The sequence below is a fragment of the Colossoma macropomum genome, unplaced genomic scaffold, assembly GCF_904425465.1.
Source record: "Colossoma macropomum unplaced genomic scaffold, Colossoma_macropomum, whole genome shotgun sequence".
In the NCBI taxonomy this organism is placed as follows: Eukaryota; Metazoa; Chordata; class Actinopteri; order Characiformes; family Serrasalmidae; genus Colossoma; species Colossoma macropomum.
The window spans coordinates 8,277,484-8,302,249 of NW_023494797.1; the positions used below are offsets into that span (position 1 = coordinate 8,277,484).

At 39.9% G+C, this 24,766-nt stretch overlaps 1 protein-coding gene across 1 annotated transcript in view; it reads left to right on the forward strand.

The window, feature by feature from the left end:
• Window positions 1-8,804, forward strand: part of lgr4 (leucine-rich repeat containing G protein-coupled receptor 4) — a 93,390-nt gene extending 84,586 nt beyond the window's left edge. The window contains exons 14-18 of the mRNA XM_036584189.1: window positions 32-103; window positions 2,614-2,739; window positions 2,968-3,065; window positions 3,260-3,316; window positions 4,330-8,804. Of these exons, the coding sequence (XP_036440082.1) occupies window positions 32-103; window positions 2,614-2,739; window positions 2,968-3,065; window positions 3,260-3,316; window positions 4,330-5,708 (1,732 nt within the window). The 3' untranslated portion in view covers window positions 5,709-8,804. The remainder of the gene's footprint in view (window positions 1-31; window positions 104-2,613; window positions 2,740-2,967; window positions 3,066-3,259; window positions 3,317-4,329) is intronic.
• Window positions 8,805-24,766: the final 15,962 nt, after the last annotated feature.

Sequence of the window (24,766 nt, forward strand, 5' to 3'; positions counted from 1 at the left end):
TTCTTTACCTGTGTGTTTTATCACCATGCAGAGACCTGAGCAGAAATCAGATCAAGTTCATCCATCGAGATGCCTTCCTCTCTCTCAGCACTCTGACTAACCTGTGAGTCCACTATAAGACTGCTCTCCATCAGCTAGAACAGATAGTATAGTAATCTTAACTGACAGTGTTTATGTATAGCTAATCATAATGTAAAGGCATAATTTGGTAAAAAAAATCTTTCTGTACCCCAAATAGGGTGGGAGGTATACCAGTATAAAAGTGAATACCAGTATGACACTTTCTTATGATGGATTTTGCTATATGTGAACTCCATGATATGCCCAAATACAATGAACAACAAACAGGCCCACCTCTGGGACATGAACATGAGCACATCAGCAGACATTAATGTTAACAAAAGCACTATTTAGACAAAAACAAAAGTGAGCATCGATCCTGCGTTGCATTGACCTTCGAACGAGCAGGGAATGATTTTTTGATATCCTGTCGCTGCAGAATATCAAAAGCGTGTAGTCTATATTTCAAATCATCATGATTATTTTATTATGAATCATAAAATAATCAGATAAAATGTGAGTTTGGAGTGTTTGAGTTCCCCTTAGAGTTAGTTGGCCAGCTTGAGCACTGGAGTACTTCACTGTGTATGTGAATGCTGATACATTTAGATACAAATCAGATACAAATCTGATTACTGAAACCACTTTAGGAGGTGGTCTAACGCATTTGAACCATGTTATAGCAGTGTAAACACATCCGTCTCTCCAAGATAGAAGTGGCAAAATCACAAGCTTTGAGCATAGCCAGTACAACAATTTGGAATGTCCTGAAAAAAATAGAAACCACTGGTGAACTAACAATTAGACATCGAACAGGTCACCAAAGATAAGCAGCAGCAGTTGATGACAGAAACATTGTGAGAGCTGTAAAAAAAACCCCAAAAGCAACAGTCATTGACATCACCAGCAACCTCCACAGGACATAATGCTCCACGGGGCATTATCACAATCTAATGTTCAAAGAAAACTTAAATAGCGGAAATATAGAGGCCATACCTGGCCATATATCTGCAGTAAGAATTAGAAGGTCCGATTGGAATGGGCAATGAAATACAGATATGAGTGACAAAAGTTCTGAAATAGTGTGAAGAAAGAAAGGATCTGCTCATGATCTAACACATACAAGCACATCGGTCAAGCATGGTGGAGGTAGTGCCATGGCTTGGACTTGCATGGCTGCTCCTGGAATGGGCTCATTAGTGTTTATTAATGATGTATCTCATATGATAGCAGCAGAATTAATTCAGAAGTCTACATAAACATTATGCAGAGAAATGCACCCAATCTAATCAGGGAGGAACTTCATCACTCAGTAAGACAATGACTTAAAACACACTGCCAACACAACAAAGGACTTCATCAGGGGAAGAAAGTGGAGTGCCTTAAACTGGCCAGGTCAGTCACCAAACCTTAACCCTATTGAGCAGGCATTTCACCTACATGAGACTGAAGGGAGAAACCCCCAAAACAAACAACAACTGAAAGAAGCTACCATGAAGGCCTGGAAAAGCAGCACAAATGAATAATTGTTGGGCACTGGCTTAATGCAGTTATTACAAACAAGGGATATGCAATCAAATATTAAGTGTAATTTCATTTCCTTTAAGATAATCTGTTCCTATACTTTTGCTCACCTAAAAATCGGGTGGCCTACCACCAAATGTGCCATGTTCTAAGTTGTTTAACACATCTGGATGTAAATATCGGGAAAAGAAAGCTGAGATTCGGATCTGTCCTCTCAGATTCATCTTTTGACCTCACACCCGAATATCCATAGTGTATAGCAAAACAAAAGAATTAGCCTGGCAATTCTAATACTTTCAGAGCAGATTGTATGTCATACATTTAGTAGGTGTGTTTTCAGTTCGGTTCGGTTTATTTGTTCATAAACTTTTAATACTGACAGTAAACAGTGCAAAGTAGAGTTGAGGATAAGTGGGAAGGAAAAACAGTCAGGAGAGGAGGATGTAAGAGAGGACAACTAAAAACTGGTTCCATAGAAGGGACTCAAGAAGCTACTAGAGTGCATGTTAGCATTTATACAGGACAATAAACCTTGTATTATTAATCATTTTTTTGATATCACACAGTTGTCATCAGAATAGAGGAAAATACTGTAATATATATTTGAGTTCATATCATCCACCCCTAACTCCAGATGTCAATGAGCCAAGACATGGTTTGTCTTTAGTTCTTTAGTTTTGCACTGGGTATGCGAGGATAATCAATCTCAAAAAGACGTTTGTTTGAACACAGCATAACATGCTCATCTTAAATAGCTGAAACCAGTACTAGCAGTTATATTGGTTTGCATGATGCTAATTGAAGACTATAAGCTTCTTTTACTAGCAAGCTACGTTAGCCTCAAAGCTCCAGAGCAAAAACTAAAGAAACAAACTTCAGACAACAACCATATCTTGTCTGATTGACTACAGATGTTTTCTCTGTGGTATACAGAATGTAAATCTATGTAGCAAAACAAGCAATGCTAAATTTTGCCATGTATGAATGTGTTTTTTTGTGTGTGCATTAATGCCATTTTTGTCTCTCCAGCGATCTGAGCATGAATTTTTTAGCCAGCGTGCCCACAGCTGGACTAAACGCCCTGAACCAACTCAAGCTGGCGGGCAATCCGGACATGAAGAACAGCCTGACCGCCAAGAGTCTGCCCAAGCTCAGGTGAGCAAAGCCAAGTAGCTTTGACTGATTACAGCTCACTCAGGTCTCTTCCATGTCCTAGTTCAGTTAGTTTGAATAATGACTTTTTCCCCTTCACCTAAAGTCAGCTTTTCTTAAACAAACACTTAGAAAGATTCCTTGCGTTTCAGTTCAGATTTAAGTTTGACCATTTTCGTCCAATTCACCGTCTGTCTTTCTGTTCTCCCCTTTGTGCTTGTGTGTGTGTAGGTCTATATCAGTGCCCTATGCATATCAATGCTGTGCTTTCATGGCCTGTGACAGCACACAGAGTTCCCCCGAAAGTGAAGAAAAGAGGAAAGACTTGGGTATGAGATGTTTGAATCTATGAAAAATCTTATCCAGAGCATTAAATTGTTCCTCAGTTATAATTCAGTGCTAGTTTATGTGTTCAGTAGACACGTTTGTGCTTCTATATGGCAGGCAGTTTAAATTTGTAAGAATGTGCCAATGGCCAGGACCAGCATGTAAAACTGTATTTTTTTCCCCTGTGTGTTTGTAGGTGGTGATGAGGAGATGGAAAGGGTTCCTCTGGTTATGCACTGTTCTCCTTCCCCAGGTAGATGCACTGCCTGTATCCTCATTTTCCTCCTTCTACTTTTTTTTCTAGATCAGTGACAAGCAAAATGAAAAACAATTTGTACAGTACTGTGCAAAGAACAGAGCCCAGTGTTCATTTATTTAATTTACAATCAAAACTGGAAAATTTTGAAAATGGGACTCCCACCAACCATGCTGGTGGACCACCAAAACTTTGTTTCAGATCTGAAAAAATCCGCAGGCGTTTCTCTCCATCCTTCCACTGTGAGCAGACAGCTCAACACTTTGGGTCTGAAAGGATGTGCAGCTGTCAAGAAACTGTTACTGAAAAAGAAAGTAGACAAAAAGTAGAATATTTGCACTAGAACACCAAAGCTGGACTTGTTAGACATGATGCAAGGTTTTATGGACTGAGGAGTATTTGTCATTGGGATTACGTCAATCACAAGAAGCAGAAAACCAACTTCTGAGACTGAAATTTGGAGGCAACAATAGATTTCTTTAAAAAACTAACATGTCTCACAAAAGGTATGGAAACTTTAATGAGGGCAAAGGGTTGATATGATAAATACTAGGGCTTAGTTTCAGTATTTAGTTATTTAGTTGTTGAGGCTTCTGTGTAATTTTCTGTTACTTTTTTTCTGATGTTGAAATAGTAACTTTTAAGAATAAGTTTTACATAATGGCCATTTCAATTGGAAATCCAAAGAAGGGTGGTCTTTGGCTTTTTTTGCGCAATACTCTAAGTTTTATTTTATTATGTTATTGTCAATAAAATGCTTTGTTAGTTTTACAATATCATAGCTGTTTTAGATCAATTTGTGTTGGATATAAGTAGCAGGAGCTAAAAAGCACCAGCAGTCCTAAAAATTCCCTTGTATTGGTCCATATTTATTGTTTAATTCTTCCATAATGACACTTATTGTACTTCTATAGGTTTCTGGTCATAGTTTAATTCATCTGATTCTGTAAATTAATGCTCATGATTTACTTGTAGGAATACTTTAACTATGGCTTTGTTGGTTCTTTCAGGGGCCTTCAAACCGTGTGCTCACCTGCTGGGGAGCTGGATGATCCGACTGACCGTATGGTTCATCTGCCTGGTGGCACTCCTGTTCAACTGCTTGGTGCTGGCTGCCAGCTTCTCCCCCCGCGCCTCTCCACTCTCCCCTGCCCGGCTGCTTGTGGCTTTACTGGCCTCCTCCAACCTGCTGACAGGCCTGTATGTGGCTGCTCTGACCCTATTAGACGTCGTCACCTGGGGCTCATTCGCCACCTATGGTGTCCGGTGGGAGACAGGCGCCGGTTGTCAGGCACTGGGCGTGCTTGCTGTCTTTTCGTCTGAGTGGGCGGTCCTGTTGTTGCCGTTGGCCGCCGTAGAGCGGAGCCTTGCTGTTCGGGCTCTGATGGGCAAGGCGGGCATTCTGAGGGGGGGTGGAGGCGAGCGAAGAGAGGGACGCAAAAGGTTCGGCCTGGCTGCTGCCCTGCTGGGTCTCTTGGCTGTGGTAGCCGCTTTTCTTAGCTTGTATCACGGTTCAGCTGGCGGGTCTCCACTTTGTCTGCCCTTCTCCGGAGGTCCAGGGCCAGGCCTGGGCGTGACGGTGGCACTCGTCCTACTGAACACTCTGGCCTACCTGCTGAGCGCAGTGGTCTACACCCGTCTGTACTGCGGCCTGGGACGAGCACGACTGGCCGATCCAGAGCAGGCTGGCTCCGTCCGGCACGTGGCCTGGCTCATTTTCACCAATTGCATCTTCTTCTGCCCAGTAGCAGCCTTCTCCTTCGCCCCCTTGCTGGCTGGTGCTGGAAATGCAGCAGGAGGTCCAGAGATGGCCAAGTCAGTCACTCTGATTTTCTTCCCTCTGTCAGCTTGCTTGAACCCAGTCCTCTATGTCTGCTTCAATCCCGCCTTCCGACATGACTGGCTCCGCCTAAGGGGACGGGGCAGGGGTGGAGCCTGTGATGGAAGAAATGGTAAAGCTGTGGCAGTTGGGACTGGATCCGGAGGCTCGTCCAGGGCGGGAGAAAGTGGGGGCTCGTCCGGGACAGGAGAGCTCGGTTACGAGTGTGGGATGTACACTCAGCTTTGTGAGCATTGTGAGGCGGCCCTCCTGGCTAGAACATCTTCATCATCTGCTTCTTCATCGTCTTCCTCGTCCGCCTGCAGACATTTAGTGAAGTCGCACAGCTGTCCAGCTTTAGCAGGTGCTGAGGCTCCTTGCCCGAGGGCCGAGGGCTGCTGGGCGGACAGCGGCACCTTGTGGGCACAGTCAGAGTACGCGGATGAAGGTGACTCGTTTGTGTCGGACAGTTCCGAGCAGGTCCAAGCGTGTGGACGAGCCTGTTTCTGCCAGAGCCGCGGCCTGCCATTAGTACACTACTCCTACAACATCCCGCGTGCCAAAGACTGAGCCTGTCTGTGCACACACACTAGGGCTGCACAATATATCATTTGCTAATCCTTCACACGGTATTGGCCTTCAAAGTACAGATATTGCAAAAGTGTACAATATGCAAATGAGCCTCGAACCAGTGTTTTATTATGTGCTTTGAGTGTCCTGACCAATCACAGTCATTCTTTATTATTGCAACGCGTATCGCAATCGCAGTGTGTAGCAATATAATCGCAAGGTGTTTTGTCCATATCGTGCAGCCCTAACACATACTCACACATTTACACCCTTCACTCGGTCACTCACTCGTGCACTACGGCTTGCCCACTCAGAGTGGACCCACTCGGTGAGGGCAGACAGAAGCACAGCATGCAGGGAACAGCCGGGGACACAGCCAGTCAGGAAGCACTTTTTTCCCCAAAACACACCTATGCGTGTATGTGTGTGTGTGTGTGTGTGTGTATGCGTGTGTGTGTGTGTGTGTGTGTGTGTGTATGTGTGTGAACAGACACTGACCCCTCGTCTGGAAAAAAAGGGAAACTGACAATACACAAAAGACTCACTGAGCCAAATGTTGTCAGCAAAGGACTTGATTTGCTTTCTTCTTTTTTCATTTTCATGGCCAGATTTGTGGCTGCAGAAAACTGACTGCCCACTCCTTGAAAACACACAGAAACCCAACAGCTAGTGCCTGCCTCTCAATCTTCTAGAGAACACGACTTTAATTTGCTAAGATGTTTCTTATTAAGCAGGGATAAATGTGCCATCTCTCAGATGAGAAATTGTTTGTTTTTGTGACGTTGATTTATTTTGTTCTTCACTGTTGTCATTCCCTGTTCTATTGACCTCAATGCATGACAGAACCACAGGATCCTCTTCCATGTAGCAACGTTCATGTATGTGTTAAGAGTTTTAGTCGAGAAGAATGTAATGTAGAGCTGAAGCTTTTGAAAGAGTGAATCTATTTTGATACTGCCTCTCGTCCTTCAGAAATCATGCTAATATTTAGCATTGCCCAGCAGCCATTCCTTCAGACTGTTCAGCCTGTCTTACGGTTCAACTGCAAATGAATTCAGACGGACCCTTGTTTTTGGGGTGAATGAATTGTTTGAAGCTGGAGTTAGAAAAAAGTGTGGACAAGAATTCCAGGTCTGTTCCAGTACTCCCTTAATTTAGATGGTCTTTGGCTTGACATTGCTGATGGTCTGTTAATTTTGTTAGTAACAGAAATTTGTAGAAAAACAGTATTTTCTGATTATAAAAAGATATTGAAAAGGTACTTCATGAAATCATAGCATATGCCAGTTGAATATGGCAGTTTTAAAATGTGCTGGACACTTTGAATATCCCAGATTGTAATCCCTTCTTTTGATGAATGTCAAATGAAATGGCATTTCCTTCTCTCACAGTATCCCCAAAGAACTTGACTAGATTACTTTTAAAGTGCGAGTACTATAATTGCTTTATGTATAGCCCTATTTTCTGAAGCGTGAACAGGTCCAAAGAGCGTACATGTATATTCATGTTCTATAATGATCTACATATGTATTTCACCTTGATCTTCAAGTTGCCATTAAGCTGCCATTAAGATGAAGTAGTGTTGGAAAGTCATTAAAGCATTTTTGCATTTTAGGCCAGCTTCCCTAAAGGCCTTTACACACTGAGTGCAACATTTTATATTATTATATATATATATATATATATATATATATATATATATATATATATATATATAATACACACACATCTCACTCCTTTTGGTCCTTTTGGCCAATCATTCACATCTGCTTTGCAACCCATTTTCTACACATTGAATGAGACATTCACTGCATTGTACCACCTCTTCTCAATCTATGAATTCCGTCGCACACCCTGCAGGTATTTATAGCCCAATCATCCTTGTGCAACTCCATCTGCAGGAACCTGAACCTACTGCTGCTTCATCATGTTTGATTTGTGAAAACCGCAGTCAACTTGAGCTAACTTGACCAATCACGGTTTGGCATGGTAACAGCCAAGAGTCACCATGCCAAACCGTGATTGGTCAAGTGAGCTCAAACTGTTCAGTTGTGTCCCAGCAAATAGTACTTTTTACAAACATCATTAGGATTATATTGTCCTCTGCTTCTTCACATATGGTGTGAGCATCTTCAAAAGCAACTCAAACGTGGCTATGGATATCAAAGCTGTGTGAAAGTTTCAGGTCCTGAATAACTGTAAAACTTTCCGTGCTCCTCTTGTTTTTCCAGAGTGGAGAGAAGCCTGCTCAGTGTCATCATTTGTGAGAAGCAAAGAATATCTCTGTCACTTGAAGACATTCTGTCCTTTTGTTTTGTTCAAAAAGAATTTCCAAATATTTTGCATTTTTCGTGTTTATTTGCATTGCGTTCAGTGTGTAACAGCCTTAGGCCTAGACTAAACTGTATATTCAGAGAGAAAACATTGCCATTGTGGTTTAGTCTGAGACTAGGCTAAGTCCATTTCCATGAAACTTGCCTTTAAGTCCTAAGCCCATGTAATGTCATTGTGAGAGTTCACATATACACCTCTGGAATTGCAGAGGACAGAAATCTTTCCGTGTTTCCTTTGCTTTTGCTTTGATGCAAAATAGCACTACCTTCCTTCAGGCCTTTTGAAGCACATTTGCATTCGAGCTGAATTTTAGTTACGTTCTCATGTTAGTCTAATAAGCTCTTCCAACAGTCGCCGCTTAAAGAAATCTTGGAGGTAACATTTAATGTCACTGACAAATTCCAAATCTTTGTGTGTCTGTTGAGGCGTGTTTATGTGTGTCTGAGAGTTTCAGTATGTTGTAAATTATTTGTATAGGATACATCTAATCAAGAATGGGATGCATCGTCTAACCATGGAAGCTACCTCTGGAACTGTAGTGGCTGCCAGTAGTGTGCAGTGTGAAAGAATGCTTGTCCGTGTTGTATGTTTTCTGTATGATTGTTTCGCTTTGTAAATACATGTAGTTGTACATTGTCACTGAATGAAAGTCACATTTTAGTTTGTACCAATTGTGGGAGGAAATTGTGTACGGTATGCGGTAATTTTTGTAAACCAAACAATATAAACTAAATTGCTTTAAAGTTTCATGCGAATTTCTAATCTGCTTCTTGTATGTTTATCTCAGCCTCCTTTGTGTAATGGATGTCCTGATATGCACAACATGCCCATATACTCTTAAAATAAAGGTGCCAGAAAGGGTTCTGTGGAGCAATTGCCGTTGAAAAACCACCTCTGGTTCCCGAAGAAAATGTAAGAAGTGACTCTTTAAGGAAAAGAACCATATACACAAGACTAACGGCAGTCTGAAGAACCTCTTTAAAGTTTGAAGAATATCTATGTAAACCATACTGGAGGCAGTTGTGGGCTGGCGGTTAGGGAACCAGCCTTGCGACCAGAAGGTCACCGGCTCAATCCCCTAAGCCGACAGGACATGACTGAAGTGCCCTTGACCAAGGCATCTAACCCCCAACTGCTCCTGCACTCTCAGAAAAAAAGGTACACAACTGTCACTGGGGTGGTACCTTCAAAGGGTGCATCTCAGTACCTTTAGTTAGGGAACATAATTGTACTATAATCCATTGAAATTCTGTTTTCTAAGTTGTATTGACTCCACACACCCCGTCTCATCTCCAGGCTTTTATTTTATTGTTTTGTTTTAAAACATGAGGTTAAGAAAAGGTACAAATATGTACTTTTCACCTGGAAAAAAACGTATTTAAGGCACACAATTTGACCTTAAAACCACTGTTGGAACTTTGAGGGAACATTTACATTGTTTGTACCTTGATGAAAATGAAAAATGTACCTGCAGAGTACCTTTATTTCTAACAGTGTGGTGTGTGTGTTCACTAGTGTGCACGTATGTGGGTGTTGCACTGCACGGATGGGTTAAAAGCAAGCACAGTTGGTCAGTGGTTCTAAATTCTAAAGATTTCTTTATTTATTGCTGGTGAAAATGGCTAAAAGTTGTTCATTTCAAAAAATCTTTAAAAGATACAGAGAAAATTGTGACTCCTAAAAGCTGTGAAAGACCACCAAGACTGTCCTCATCAGATAGACAGTACTTAAAGCTTTCATCTTCGAGAGATAGGAGAAAATCAAGCTCCACTCTTGATTCAGATCTGAAAAAATCCACAGGTATTTCTGTCCATCCTTCCACTGTGAGGACGCTATGACTTAGAAAGAAGATGTAGCTTTTTAGAAGCTGCTATTGAGAAAAGTGAATAAACAACAAAGATGAAAATGTGCAAATCAGACAAAGAAGGTGTTTGTGAACAATGGACTGACCACCACAGAGTCCAGACCTCAACACACCTGGGGTTACAGGGATTATGAGAAGCAGAAAATGCAACCAACTTCTAAGACTGAACTTCAGAGCTGTGGAGAAATATCCCTGCAGATTACTTTGAAAAATGTAAACCAAGTCTTGTTGCTTTTCTCCTTATACTGAAAATGAACTTAAGTACTTAATGGCTGTTTTGACTGGATATTAAATAAATGAAAGGGCGATGTCTTACTTTTCCACAGTACTGTATATCCAAGCCAAGAACTATTTAAGAATCTTTCACTTTAAGCATGCATTGACAAATCTCATGACACTCGCCTCATTAGGCCTAATTATTCCTGCTATTAATGCTTAGAGGTTAAAACCAGCTTTAGCCCCTCTTAGCCTCTGCAGCAGAAGTTGGAGTGTGTTCAAGATGTCCAGCAGACTTGGGAAAACAGCAACACTTCAATATGCAGGAGAAACCAACTGAAAAAGTTTTTTTTGTTTGTTTCCATATATCCCACTGTCCCTTTCCAATTGATGTGGTGAACAGCTATTATAATTCATGAGTTCATTTATAAAAATCTAATAGAATTTTCAATGGGCAGCGCAGATACTTTTCATTTCAGTTACAACATGAAATGAAATGAGGGTCCAAGTCAAATACCTGACAAGTTTATTAATCTGGTTAGCTGTGCTGTAGGCTTGTGTTTTTGAATGAAGGAGAATGGAGCAAGACTGCTTATGAATATATTGGGGCCCTTAAGCGAGATCTTAATTGGTGCCGCCCCAATCTTCCCCAGTCATATTATTTTGCATGCTGAAATGATAAAGTGTTAATAATTAATTTGTGTGGATGATTAAAAAAATGTGTACTAAACAGCTGGTGCTTTTTAACATACAGTATTAAAGAGCCCATATCCTACTTTTTTTTTTTAATGTAGTTTTCCCCTTGTGACATTTGTGTGGTTTTGTCTAGTCGTATACACCCTCAGTCAGATTAAGTTTAAGTGAAATTAAGGTGACACATTCTCTACAGGGAACTTAAATGTGGCAATTTTTCGTAAATTTTAGTGCACAATTTCATTTGTCATATTTTGAGTTTTACATATTGGAAAAGCATCAAAAATGAAAAAGTGCCATAACTTTTGCATAAACCACGTTTTATATTTCATCATTCTTTCCCTAATATGTAAAATTCAGCAATTTAAACAGTAATTGTGTATTAAAATGTGCCAGAGTGTTTACAGTAGAGAATTTACTGTGTAAATGTAAATACCCAAACCTTCACATTTTATTTTTAAATGACCATTTTCCGACCTCTCTCTATCTCGTAAACAGCCTGGTTTTTGTTACTGTGCCTTTAGGATTGATATATGTAAATGAGCTCTGTTTTGACTGGCTGCCCTGTATTGTGTCTCCTTCAAAAAGCAGTCCATGCTGAATCACTGCTTGTAAAATGGGGGGAGTGACCTGCTGTATGCTGAATAGGCGGATACATGTAAATGTGTTGGTTTTTGTGACATCACAAAAACGAATTCCAAACAGGATTTTTGGCTTAGTGTTCGTAATTGGACTGTACAGACTGGAAAGTGAGCCATTCATTTTAAAACCTCAACTGTTTACATCCTGCATCAAACTATTTAATCTTTAAAAAGTGAAAAACGCAAAACATAACTATTTTTTTTTATCAAATATTGACTCTGAAAGTGAGCATCTCTGTATCCAAATATCGCCATACTCTCTACTGAGGCATCCTGCTGGCACTGTTGTCTTTTTCCAGAGCTTCAGCGAGAGCGTGACTGTGTGAAAGAGCAAGAGCTGCCAATCAAATGCAAGGCGCACAAGCGTGGAGACTCCAGACACTGCCTGGAGGAGACAATGGGATTTGTAATAAAGGGCTGAAATCTACTTTTTTGCCTCGTTTTTTTTTACATCTAATTTTCTCCTTATCAAAACCGTAACTCGGGATGGAAAAAATTTGAAGTGCACCCCCTGCAGCTTGCCTTGGAGAACGGCTCTCTGCGGGAATCTTCGGCGAGGTGGCCATAATTGTTCCCATCACCTAAGCGGAAGCTCGTTCAGCTGAGGAAAAAACGCTTTATCACCATTACGACTGATAACGGCTGTTAAACTCTACTTTATAAGGTTCTCATATATAAGTGTAATGGATTACAGAAAGCGTGAAAATGTGGATGGGCCTTCATCTGTAATCAAGGGAGCGCTGTAGATCTGATGGTCATGTAGGCCTATAGCATTTATGAGTGCTTCCATCAGTTCTGATGACTTTGGTACTTGAACCTTGAATCCTTTTGACAGCAGGGACTTATCTTTCCCATCCTAAAACGTACTAAACAGTCCCTGACGTTGGCTGTAGACCTTGCTGTCTGTGGAGAACGGATGGCTTTGATTAGGCAGGGAAGAAGCAAGCCAGGGCTGCCAGGGTTTCCTGTTGCCTTTAATGCTCTCCGGGGTAAACTGATGCCATCCAGGCCGCCCTTCGCCACCAGCAGAGAAGAGACTCATTACTAAGACTAATGTGAGCGTCAGTGCGACTTGATGTAGAGCTCACGACAAGCAATACAGCATGTAATTAGAGATTCTGACAAGGGAGAAACCATGCTGAGGATTTTCAATCGATTCTCGCCACTTTGATGTTGCGTCCCCTCTCTGGCACTAGGTGGCAGTGGTGCTCAGCCGGTTAGGATGGTGATGCTCCTCTGCGCTCTCTTCCACAGCATGCAGTCTCGGTCATGCTCGCTAAACGCTGTAGACGTTCCCCAGCTGCCGAGGTGCCTCTGATCCTACAGTATATCCTCCCATAACCCTCCTCTCGTCCTGTACTGAGCAGATGAATATGCTGTGCTGTCAGGAAAAAGTCCTATCCAAACTGATCCGGCTGCCACAGTGGAGGTAATCCTGAACTAACCCGCTCTGCTGCAGATCATTGATTTTTGAGCGTGTGAGCATTAGATTTAGAAGTCGCTTTTAAAAGGAACAATTGATGTTGCTATTCCAAACTGAAGAAGCGCCCATGTCCTACATTTTCTGCCGATATTTTTCCCGTTTCCTGTTTTATTTATATGGTATTTGTGGAGTTCTACGTACCAAATACAGTTACATGATCATTTCCAACTTATCCTTTTGAATTAACCTCAGTTTTTTTTGTTACTGTGCCTTTAAAGGCCCATAGGAAACCAAAATTTCCTCACTTTTTTTTAAAAAAAAAACAGTTTGTCTGACCACTTATACATTTTAAAACATTCCATTCACCCTTCAAGTCCATACCTTGAATTGATTGTTCAAACCTACAGCAGTTTTGCCCTGCTTATTTACATTGAAGTTATAAGGAAACTGCTTTTTAAATGAGGTACAATACAAGGCAACCAATCACAACAGAGATCATTTACATATTTCTGTGTGATAGGCTCAGTAGACAAAACAGCCTGTTTAATTTTGAGGGAAAGTGGAAAGCTAAGGTTTATGATACACTACATGGACAAAAGTATTGGGACACCTACACATTACACTTATATCCATAGGCATTAATATGGAGTTGGTCCCCCCTTTGCAGCTATAACAGCTTCCACTGTTCTGGGAAGCTTTCTACAAGATTTTGGAGTGTGTCTATAGAACTTTTGCCCATTCATCCAGAAGAGCATTTGTGAGGTCAGACACTGATGTTGGATTGATCTCTGTTGTAGTTCATCCCAAAGGTGTTCGGTGGGGTTGAGGTCAGGGCTCTGTGTGGGCCAGTCAAGCTCTTTCACACCAAACTCGCTTCAGCACTAGACAACCCCACTCTGTGAGTTTGTGTGGTCTACCGTTTCGCGGCTGAGCTGTTGTTGCTCCTAGGTGCTTCCATTTCACAATAATCGCCTTTATAGTTGACAGTGGCAGATCTAGCAGGACAGAAATTTTATAAACTGATTTGTGGCAGAGCTGGCATCCTATGACAGTGCCATGTTTAAAGTCACTGAGCTCATCAGTCCGACCCATTCTACTGCCAGCGTTTGTCTACAGAGACTGCAAGGCTTTGTGCTTAAATTTATCCACCTGTCAGCAATGGGTGTGGCTGAAACACCTGAACTCAATAATTAGGAGGGATGTCCCAGTACTTTTGTCCATATATATATATATATATATATATATATATATATATATATATATATATATATATATATATATACACAAGCATATATATATTGTATCTCCAAAATGGTAACTTTACAGGAAAAGAAAAAAACCTACTTTACTTTTAATGTAAGTCAGTGGAACCAAAGGTTTGGGCTGTTTCTTTTGGTTCATTCATCATGAAATTTACACACAACATAAAGGGCAACAGTCATTTTCAAATCATGTTAAAAACTGAAAAATTACAAAATACAACAATAATGAATTCAAAATAGGCTGTTTTTGTACTTTTGTTTCCATATATGGACAATGTTTACATTTTTTCCTGATATTGGCCTTTTAATGGTCAATGTGTTAAGAAATCAACAGTGTTGGACCCAAGTTTTAGCCTAAGCTTTCCCAACCTGTTTTCTAAACTGATTCAACTTCATAAAGACCACAGAACTACAAAAGCCTGCTTCCTGAGAACTACAAAGCGAGCTTCGCCTGTTATCTATTTCCAGCTTTCATCCTTTATGACAGCGATATATTACGAATGGTGCTGTGGTTTAATAGTGCATGGACTCATCTGCAACAGTAAACGTGGCAAATTAAACCCAAAACAAAAGGATGAAGTGTTGCGAGACCCCACGGCCTTGATTTGTCAGACCCCAAAAAGCCTGTGCGTAATTATGTGCATTTTAATTATCACGCTCATTCACTGTTTATTAGATCTATGATTTATATGGAAACACACTGTGTAGTCTAAATGAAGCATAAAGAGTGGGGAGGGGAGCAGGGAAAACACTGTAAAGCAGGCACAGCTACAGTTTCAAGCCTCTCTGGATTAGAAATCTTTAAAGCCCCTAATTTAGACTTCCTCCATAGCGCTGTGTGTGGAATTTTACAAGGTTTCATTAAATGGAGTCATTAGCACATAAAAGTCATTTAAGGCACAATACCAGAGGAGCAGGTCCGCCACATATCTCTCTGACTGCAGTGTCTCAGCAAAAGATGGCACGAGAGAGCGGGCCATTGGAGCTGCACAAAGGAAAGAAAAAAATCATTAACACTCAAAATCTCCACCATTTTTACATTTCCTTAAAGGGTCCATATCACTGAAAATAGAGTTCCCCTCACCTTTTTAAATAAAGTAGTTTAAAGTAATATGTAAACATTACATGTAAACACTAAAAGTTCCAGAGCATACCATTCACTACAAGTCCATCCAATCAATATAAGGAAACTAAGCTGCAAAAACAGCCTGTTTTGAATTAATTTCTTCAATGAATTTGAATTAATTAGTTTCTGTGATGCCACAAAAACCGACTCCTTTACATCCTAATCAGCCTCCGCCCATTCATTTTGAGGTTCTAGGGAGTATTTCACCTCTGAGGGCTTTATGAATGGGCCACAATGCCGGACAACCTACAATAGTAAAGAAGCATTGAAAACGATTCCAGAACACCAGGACGTTTTTTCAGCCATCCTGCCACCCTCCAGAAAATTCAGAGAGTGGGGAGGGACAGTCTGAGTGGGAAAAACTGCCCCTTCAGATGAGCTAATGCTGCTATGAGCACACAGCGTCTTTGTCTTTGAGCAAAGTTTAATGAAACAATAGAAACGATATGTGTACGAGTGCATTAATATTCATCTTCACACATAATGTTCTTAATTGCAAATGTGAGCTCTGTACACTGTTTATTCTGACTAATTCATAAAGCTAGCTGTCAGCAGCTAGATTAAGCCAAGCAGCAGAAAACCTAAATTATCTTTTTAGTTTACCTGAGAACCGGCATAATTCTGCCTGTTAATAGTTTTGACTATTTTGAATGAAATTTTCTTCAGTAAAATCTCATCTACTTTAGTCATTCTGACTAATTTACTGCCACTGACATTCTCACTGCAGGTTTGTTGTAAGAAGTCAGAGTTTTTCCTTCGGTCCATGGAGAAAGTAGTTCTTAGAGATGGTTGTGATTGGCTGTGAGGTGTGTCAATCATTATGCAAACAGCCAATTCTTTTGCGACTCACATGCTGTAGGTCTTCTAAGTAGGTAAGGGAATGGTGTGTAGTGCCGTTGTGAATGTAGTAGGGAGCACTTGATTTTGGATGCAACTCCAGAAAGATGTGTGCACAAAACCAGATCAAATAGTAGATGAAAAGCATCAGATGCTGTACTATATCCGGTACAAATCTGCACTATGCAATACTGTAACTCCTGCCATACTGCCTACAGACTGCCTACTATAAAAGGAGAGTAGTTTTCAATCAGGGATGTGGGTTGTGGGGGTGGTGAGGGGGCTGCAGCACCCCCAGATTTCAGGGTTGTTTAGCTAATGTAAAAAAAAATAATAATAATAATAAAAGAAGAAGAACTTTAAGTGTAAAAAGATCTGCAGTAATCTGCAAAAGTTTGGGCGCCCATTATCAAATTACATGTTTTGTTGCTTTTCTAAGTAAAAATGTTAACATATCCTCTACAGAGAACACACCTCTGCAAATTTTAATGATTAATAATACTTTATTTAGTGAATTTAACATATTGGGAAAAAATAAAACATAAAATATAGCCTGTGCAAAGGACATGGAAGTTTTAATATTTTATGTTTTTTTGTTTTGTTTTGTTTTGTTTTGTTTTTTTTTCCCAGTATGTTTGCTTGTTTTAGGGTGGAGTTTTTTCATTAAAGCAAGCCAAATCACCAACCGTTGGCCACTTTGGGGGCATATCGCTAAAGCACAAGGAAATGTAGGCATCCAGAGTGAGTGATTGCAGAGTTGCAGCAGCCTGATATTGTTTTAAATGTAAATATAAAATCAATTAGTGTTATAATGTCCCACCTTTTAAATACATTATTTTTCTCCAACCAGTATTTCTCCCGCTCTGTGTTTGAGTCATGCATCTTGTGAATGTGACACAACAGTTACCGCACCACAAATCAACAATGTGACTGGTCAGTGCTCACCTCATTTGCATAACATTTGTGCGTCCTTGTGTACTATCTAGTAGTCAGGACTATCAGAGCAGAGTCTGAGTCAAGACTGAGACCTGGACACACCATGTCCGTGACTTTGTAATAGTCAAATCTGAGTCAAGTCCAAGACCAGAAGTGGACAACACAGAGACAAAACCCAGACCAAATCAAGATTTTGTTGAGAATATAAAAATAAAATAAATTTGTTGATCATTGTACTTTAATTCTTATTCAATATACATGATACGTATTCATAAATATTATCATATTTCATAAAAAGAGGAAAATGCAGGAAACGTTGCACTTTGAATGCTGTTTTACTAAACAGGCAGCAAGGAGGACTGACGCTCAGTGCTAGTCAGGTGGACAGGATAGCAAGCAGGTCACTTCTACCCAAACAGTTCTCCTAACATCAACAACTTAGACAAGAAACATTAAAGTCTCTCCTACCGTGAGCGCGGCACCTCCCGAGAGCCCCTACGCATGGCCGCTTTGGGCCTTCCTATGGCAGCGTGGCCAGTGGCTGGACACCACAATATTTAATAAAATATAGCATTAAATAATATGTAGACTGAACTCTAATCTATGCACAGAGCTTGATGTCAGATGCTGTGCTTGTTTTAAACTAAAGCTTCATTCAAGGTAAATCTTTACACTGTAGTAACTTCCCACATCAACTACAGTTTGGCTTGACTGCTCTGATCGGCCTATAGCCTATAGCACTTAGCGTTTGCTTAAATCCGCCCGAGGAGCCGTTAGCGTTATCTCCAGCAACACGCTCGGCTCATATCCGAAGACATTAGGGGGGCTAAAGGGAGCGCTGAGGATGACTGTGCTAGGAGATTAGCGTTAGCTAACATTTACACGCTAATTCACAGTGGCACATCTGCCATCTTGATTGTTTTGCACAGACTGGCGTATCACGGCGAAGCCCTAGCGTGCACGCACCCTCCTCCCCATCCCAGTACCCCACCCCAGGGGCTCGGGGCTTGAGGTGAGACTCGGCTTTGGCTCAGTCTCATCCTGCTTATGCAAGCCCGTCGCTAGCTCACTGCTCAAACCTGTCATGCTGAAACAGCACCAGCAGTGTTTGACTCTGAGAGCGGACATTGCAGAGGAGGGCTCGTTTGGAGGGGAACGCGGATAGTGTGGGATGTTTGTAGAAGGGAGCACAGCAGTGGCAGCAGTGTACCAGCAGCAAGTGGGGCTGTAATGCTGGAGCCTTTAGCACAAGGGACCTGTGGTCATGACATCTTTATTGGACCCCTTCTATCACATTTTACATCCATGACTCATGGGTAGCTATGATCACTTAATAAAATACTTCAACCATTAGCCTACACTAGAGAGTCTTTATTGGACCTATTGAAATGTCTTTATTGGACCCCATATATCTCCACTTACTCAATTTTATGATGTATAGATAGTCAGAGATTATTTCAGAAGATTTATTTATTTAGTTTCCAGTCAAAACAGACATTTTTCAGCAATTGGGAAAAAAAACTGAGAATATTTAATAGAAAATGAGACAAAATAACTAAACACAATTTCAAAATTTTCAGTATTTAGTGTGGTCAGAGATGTACTTGCATGCTTATTGTAAACACCTCAGTCTTAAAAGTTGCACTTTCTGCTTCTCATGATCCAAGAAATCCAATAAGTGTGTTTACATGCACTCAATAATCCAATCATAATCAGATTTCTGCAGTTATCTGGTTATTCAAATGGTCATGTAAACAGCATACTCTGATTTCTTAGACTGGAGTAAGGTGTAGAAATCAGATAAAGAGAGCTGGATTTTAGCTCAGTAATCAGATTTCTCAGTGCATGTAAACTCTTACTCTGATTTCTTTCAGATTTCTCAGTCTGTGCATGTGTGAAAACAGACCGCAGTACCGGAAATGAGCAAGCAATGTTGCTGCGAGACGGCAGCAAAACACTTTTGGAGCGACACTGAAACCAAACACATGATTGACGAAATGAAGGACTGAAATATTCTTCATCTTCTAGATGTCATATGTTCATATTTTCAGGTAAAGTGGTGCGATGTTTCTAAAAAATAAAGCTGTGGCATAAAGTTTAAGTTTTACATTACGTCATGTCTTCTTCTGTGAGTTTATTGGCTGGATGCAAAGCAGAAATCTGATTACTGCTTGACTCATGTAGACCTGGAGTTTTCCCATTATCTGATTACTCAAGTGCATGTAAACAAAATCAAATTTTCTGCAGTTATCACATTATTAAGTGCATGTAAACGCACTCAATGATACATTTAGACTCATCAGTCCACAAAACCTACCTCCCCATCCACATCTCAAATGTCCAGTTTTCCTCTCACTGTTTTTTCTTTGTTTGTCTTTTTCTCAGTAGCAGCTTCTTGACAGCTACACATCCTTTCAAACCCATAGTGTTGAGTTGTCTTCTCACAGTGGAAGGATGGAGAGTAGATTTTTTTTAGATCTTAAACAAGAGGGCAGATTTTTCTTCCCTTAAAGCTTTATGTATTGCTTTTATGATGGTGACAGTTTTGGTGGTCTGCCAGGTTTTGCACGGTTGTTAGAGTCCCCTTTTCTCTATTTATTTTAATAAGTTTAGGAAACTCCTGTTTTTCTCTTTCTCTTCCTAAGACAAGTGAATATTTCTAATATCTTCAGAAATATCTACTGTAAAATAAATAACTTATACTTAATGGCTGTTTTGACTAGAAAATAATTAATGATGGATTCTGTAGCATAGTGAAGCGTTACACAATATAACTACAATGTTTCAATAAGAATTTCTGTAGTGCTGTATAAAAATACATATAATTTCACCTAAGTGAAATATTTCTATACAATCATACAGTAGTCTACAGTGGTCAAATCATCACTGAAAGGAGAACCAAAGTTAACATTAAATATAGGCAAGGAAGAAATAGCACAAGTTCAAGAGGTACAACTCTTAGGTGTTACAATTGACAACAGATTATCATGGTCAAAACATATTGAGAACATAGTTAAAAAAATGGGAAAAGTCTTATCAGTAATAAGGAGATGTGCAACATTTTTAACACCGAGGTCACTAAAACTAGTGTCAGAATCACTGGCACTATGTAATTTAGATTATTGTGCTGCAATATGGTCAAATGCAGCAAAGAAACATCTGACAAAACTGCAAAATGCAAAATAAGGCAGCAAGAATTACATTACAATGTCCATACAGAACTAACATTAATAAAATGCATCATAAACCTGAATGGTTAAAGGTTGAAGACAGGTGGAAGATGATTCTTACTCGACTTATTAAAAATACTTATGAACACAAATATCCAACAGATCTTTTTAATCAACTGGAGCAAGTAGAAGGTAGAGAAACTAATATAACAAGATATATGACAAAATTGATTTCAGATTACCCAGAGCAAAAACTAACTACATATGTTATAGAGCCATAAAGGAGTGGAATTCCCTACCGGTCTCACTGCTTAAAATTGAGGGTAAAATAATGTTTAAAAAACTGATAAAAAAAATACTACTTAACAAATTTACAGATCAGTTAAGTAGGTAGGTCCTTGGCTGCTGGAACAACAGTGTGGTGGATTGGGTAGGAATGTAGATATTTGCCAGATTATAGTCACTAAAGTTTTGTAAATACAAACACAATATTTTCTTCAGTGTGATTTTTCAGTTTTCAATTGTCTTTCTTATGTTATGTTATAGTTACATTGTTACATACTTTTTTTTTCCCTCTCAGTCTTTTATTGTTTTTCTTAATTTTTTACTCTTGTGTTTGTATGACTTGTATTGTTAATTGTTACCGTCCTATTTGTGGTATGTTTGATATGTCTACTGGACCCCAGGAAGCATAGCGGCTATCACAATAGCAGCTAATGGGGATCCTAAAAATAAACAAAAAAAAATGAACAAAAAATAGTCATGTAGTACTATACTAGTCACTGTCATGCAAAAAAACATTGTTTCTCCATTTTTTTCTTTTTCTTTTTTTTTTTGCATAATGTGAAAAGACCAGTAACCCCTTTTTTGTTAGAATTTCATGATGAACAGACCAACAGAAATTCTCCAAAATTACTTAGAAGAAATCTGGGTACATTAACTTTCATTACAAGTTAAGAAAATTCTTTCCTTTTCCTGTAAAGCTACCATTTTAGCGACATCAGATTTTACTCAGTGACAATATAATAAACTATAGAAATAGAATAGAAATGTGTGTAATATTATTATAGTCCTTTTTTATGTGGCAGTAGACAATGTTTATTTCCATTCACTGAAGGTCATTTTAGTATGGTGGCCATTTAATTTTTGTTTTTACTGGGACTTGTAAGACCCTAGCTAAGTAGAAGGGATGTTTTAATTCTTAAGAAGCATAATCTTGAATATATGTCACATGTAACATTTTCATGAGTTTTTGTAGCTGCTATGTCTTTATAAGGCCTTGACACCTGTTAGCCTGTGGTCATCTGATCACGTTCTTGGCTTAACAGGTGGGTTTATGGCAGGGGCCGCAATGATACCATGACAGATTAAGGGTCATACAGTCCGTTCCCATTGCTCACTTTACCAGGAAGCATATCTGCCATGCCATGCCGCAGTGCATGCCGTGCCATGCCACTGTACTGAAAGTGCCCATTGACTGCGGTAAGAGGCTTAACTGTAGTTCACCATCGCTCACGATCATAAGCCTATTTCAGTTCAGATGCATGTGAGTGAATGTGTGGGTGAGAAGATACCAGGTGTGTGTTTTGTATTCATGCGTGTGTTTGCATATTTGCTTGTTTGTTTCAGACTTCACCTTATAGCCCTGAGAGGATTGTTGTGGTTTCCATGGAGACAGTGTGGGAAAACAGGGGTGTTGTGAAATCCGTAGTGAGCTGGTGACAGGCAGCGTCTCCCCTGGCCCCCAAAGCATGTGAGTGTCCAGGGACATCCAACCCATGTGATCATGCCTGTGTGTGTTTGTGTGTTTGTTTTTGTACTTGTTCAAGACAAAAATGTCCTGTCTTTGTGGGAAAACATAACACAAAAAAAAAGGCTAACTGACAATTTCAGGACAAACAAAATGCCTCTGACTTAAAGTGCTTTTAAACAAAAGCTACGTTTTTCACAGTTCCCACTGAGATACAGTATCTCTTCAGCCAGGGCGTCCTGGTCAACATGGGCAGCAAAAATGAGATAGAAAACTTTTCTAGGTACAAAAGAGGACAGCTAACACCACAAAACCATACCAAGGAGGGGCTAGAATAAATCATGGAAAATTAAGGCATTTCTAATGTTAGAAGAAATGACATTGTTCTGTAAAACCTTTTTTTTAAATTTTATGTCTGTAAAGGGTAACAATTCTAAGTTAAGTGTGCCTTGCAGTTCATTCCAAGCTTGTGGTGCATGTAAGCAAAAGGCATATTTACCCAGCTCTGCTCAGGTGGTTCAGACCGTGAGGAGAATTTTCTCTGACTGTAACGTTAGTCCAATTAACCAGCTGGTTGCGGATGTCAGAGCTAAAGCAAAAACAGCAATCAGTCTGAGACAACAATACCAAAAAGGGGGATCCCAAGAGACGAAACATGAAATGAGAAAAAGGTCATAAACACGGGACGATCAGATAAAGAAATGAACACTCAATATGCAGCAGGTAAGGTGGCAATATTTGCAAAGAACACTACCAACAGAAAGTTATTTATACCAGGTGAAGTAACAGGGCACAGGTGACAACCGTTCAATAATCAGGTGACGTGGATCTAAGAAGTGGTCCGTGATTGGTAGTCCATGGTATGAGAGATCATGGGAAATGTAGTGTTGTTACGACCTGTCTAGGGGTTTGTGATGATCAAAACATAAAAAAAGACAAAAGAGAGCCAGATGACGTTTAAACAGATCAAGTCGTGTTATTTTCTTTTTGTGCTGCTCTTTTGTACACACAACACAGGACAGCGTCAGAGTGGGCATGCGCCAAAACAACAAACATAAACAGGCTAGCTAGAGATTTTAGAGGACTAACTTACCTATGTAAAAATAAAGAAACCAATGTTTCATAGAACTGACACAGAATGTGATGATCTTAATAAGGCGTCTTACTTGTAAGTTTTTCATATCAGTCTTATAACTGAAATAAATGTCTGTCACTTTAGTTCAAGGTCCCCTGTGTCAACACAGTGTAATTTACTTCATGAACATCTTGTGAATGCAGATATAGGATATATGTAACTATTCTAGTATTGCATTTTAATATATCATTAAATGCTCATGAATGTGTTATGATGCCCCTACATACTGAAAAATGTACAATACTGTGCAAAATCAGAGACTATGGTTTCGTTTATTTAGTTTCCAGTTTAAACTAACTTTAAGTAAAATGTATTTATTTTCAGGGAGATATTTTTGAGATATAGATATCATATATATTCGATATAAGATAATCTGCTTGAATAAGTGCAATCAAAGGAAAATAAATGAAGAAAAAGAAAAAAACGTGATTCCTAACAACTGTGTAAGACCTGATAGACCCCCAAACTGTCACCATCAGATAACCAGCTCTTAAAGCTTTCATCTTTGAGAGATTGATGAAAATGTATTTGGTATTACATCTTTACCCCATCTGACTGGGGAATGTACATTCAGACACACAACAATGCTCACATGTCCTGCTTTCCTTGTTAAGATTCCTCCACACACACACACACACACACACACACACACACACACACACACACAAATACATATAGACATGCATACATTCACACATACACTCAGCTCTATAATCTCAGCAGCTTATGGCTGACCTGTGTGCAGTTTTCTGTTTATCATAATTGAACAAGTGTAAGCCTAATTGTCTTTAAATGCTGTATGAAATGTGTAGTCCGCCATTCCAAGCTGCTTAACAGCCATCCTGGTGTGAGAGAGAGAGAGAGAGAGAGAGAGAGAGAGAGAGAGAGAGAGAGAGAGAGAGAGAGAGAGAGAGAGAGAGAGGGGGGGAGAGAGAGAGAGAGAGAGGAGAGAGAGAGAGAGAGAATGGAGCAAATGGGCTGATGAATAGGAGAAAAGGGATTGGGAAAAAACACGAGAACAAGTTACGCTGTGTTTCGAGTCAAAATAGAAAAAAAACACAGCAATTGGAGTGCTATTCCAGTCTGTCAAAGAACTTCAAACTGTCTGCCTCATCTCGTCTTATTGTGTTCGCTGTATTTTTTGCTCAGTTATCAAGGGTGCCATAAAAAGCTGACTGAACATTTTTCACCAGATTGCGTAACTACATTTACATTAATCCCAGAGCACACTCACATAGATGAGACTGGGCAAAATGAGATTTGCTGTAATGGCTGAGGTGGAGAGAGAGGAAGCGATAGAGAGAGAAAGAGAGAGAGAGAGAGAGAGAGATATTTCTTATTTAAATGATCAAACAATACTTGATGGAAAGGTTCAGTAAACTAAGCATATATAAACATCTTGTTCATAGCTACTTAAATTCAGTCTGTCAGTCACAGGATTGGGCTCAGCTGGAAACAACAGCTCTTTGGCGTGTGAGCTTGAATGTTTCTCAGTATCCTTAGCTTTGGCTTTACGTTGCAATCAGGAGCGACTACTGGCACAGTTAAAGGCACAGATGCATTGGATTAGCCACAGGATAAACAGTACAAAACAGAGCAAAAATCTTAGGCACTTAAGCACATTGTTTAAAGCCATTTATCTGGGCAACAAGTGTTTATTTTGCTTGTAAA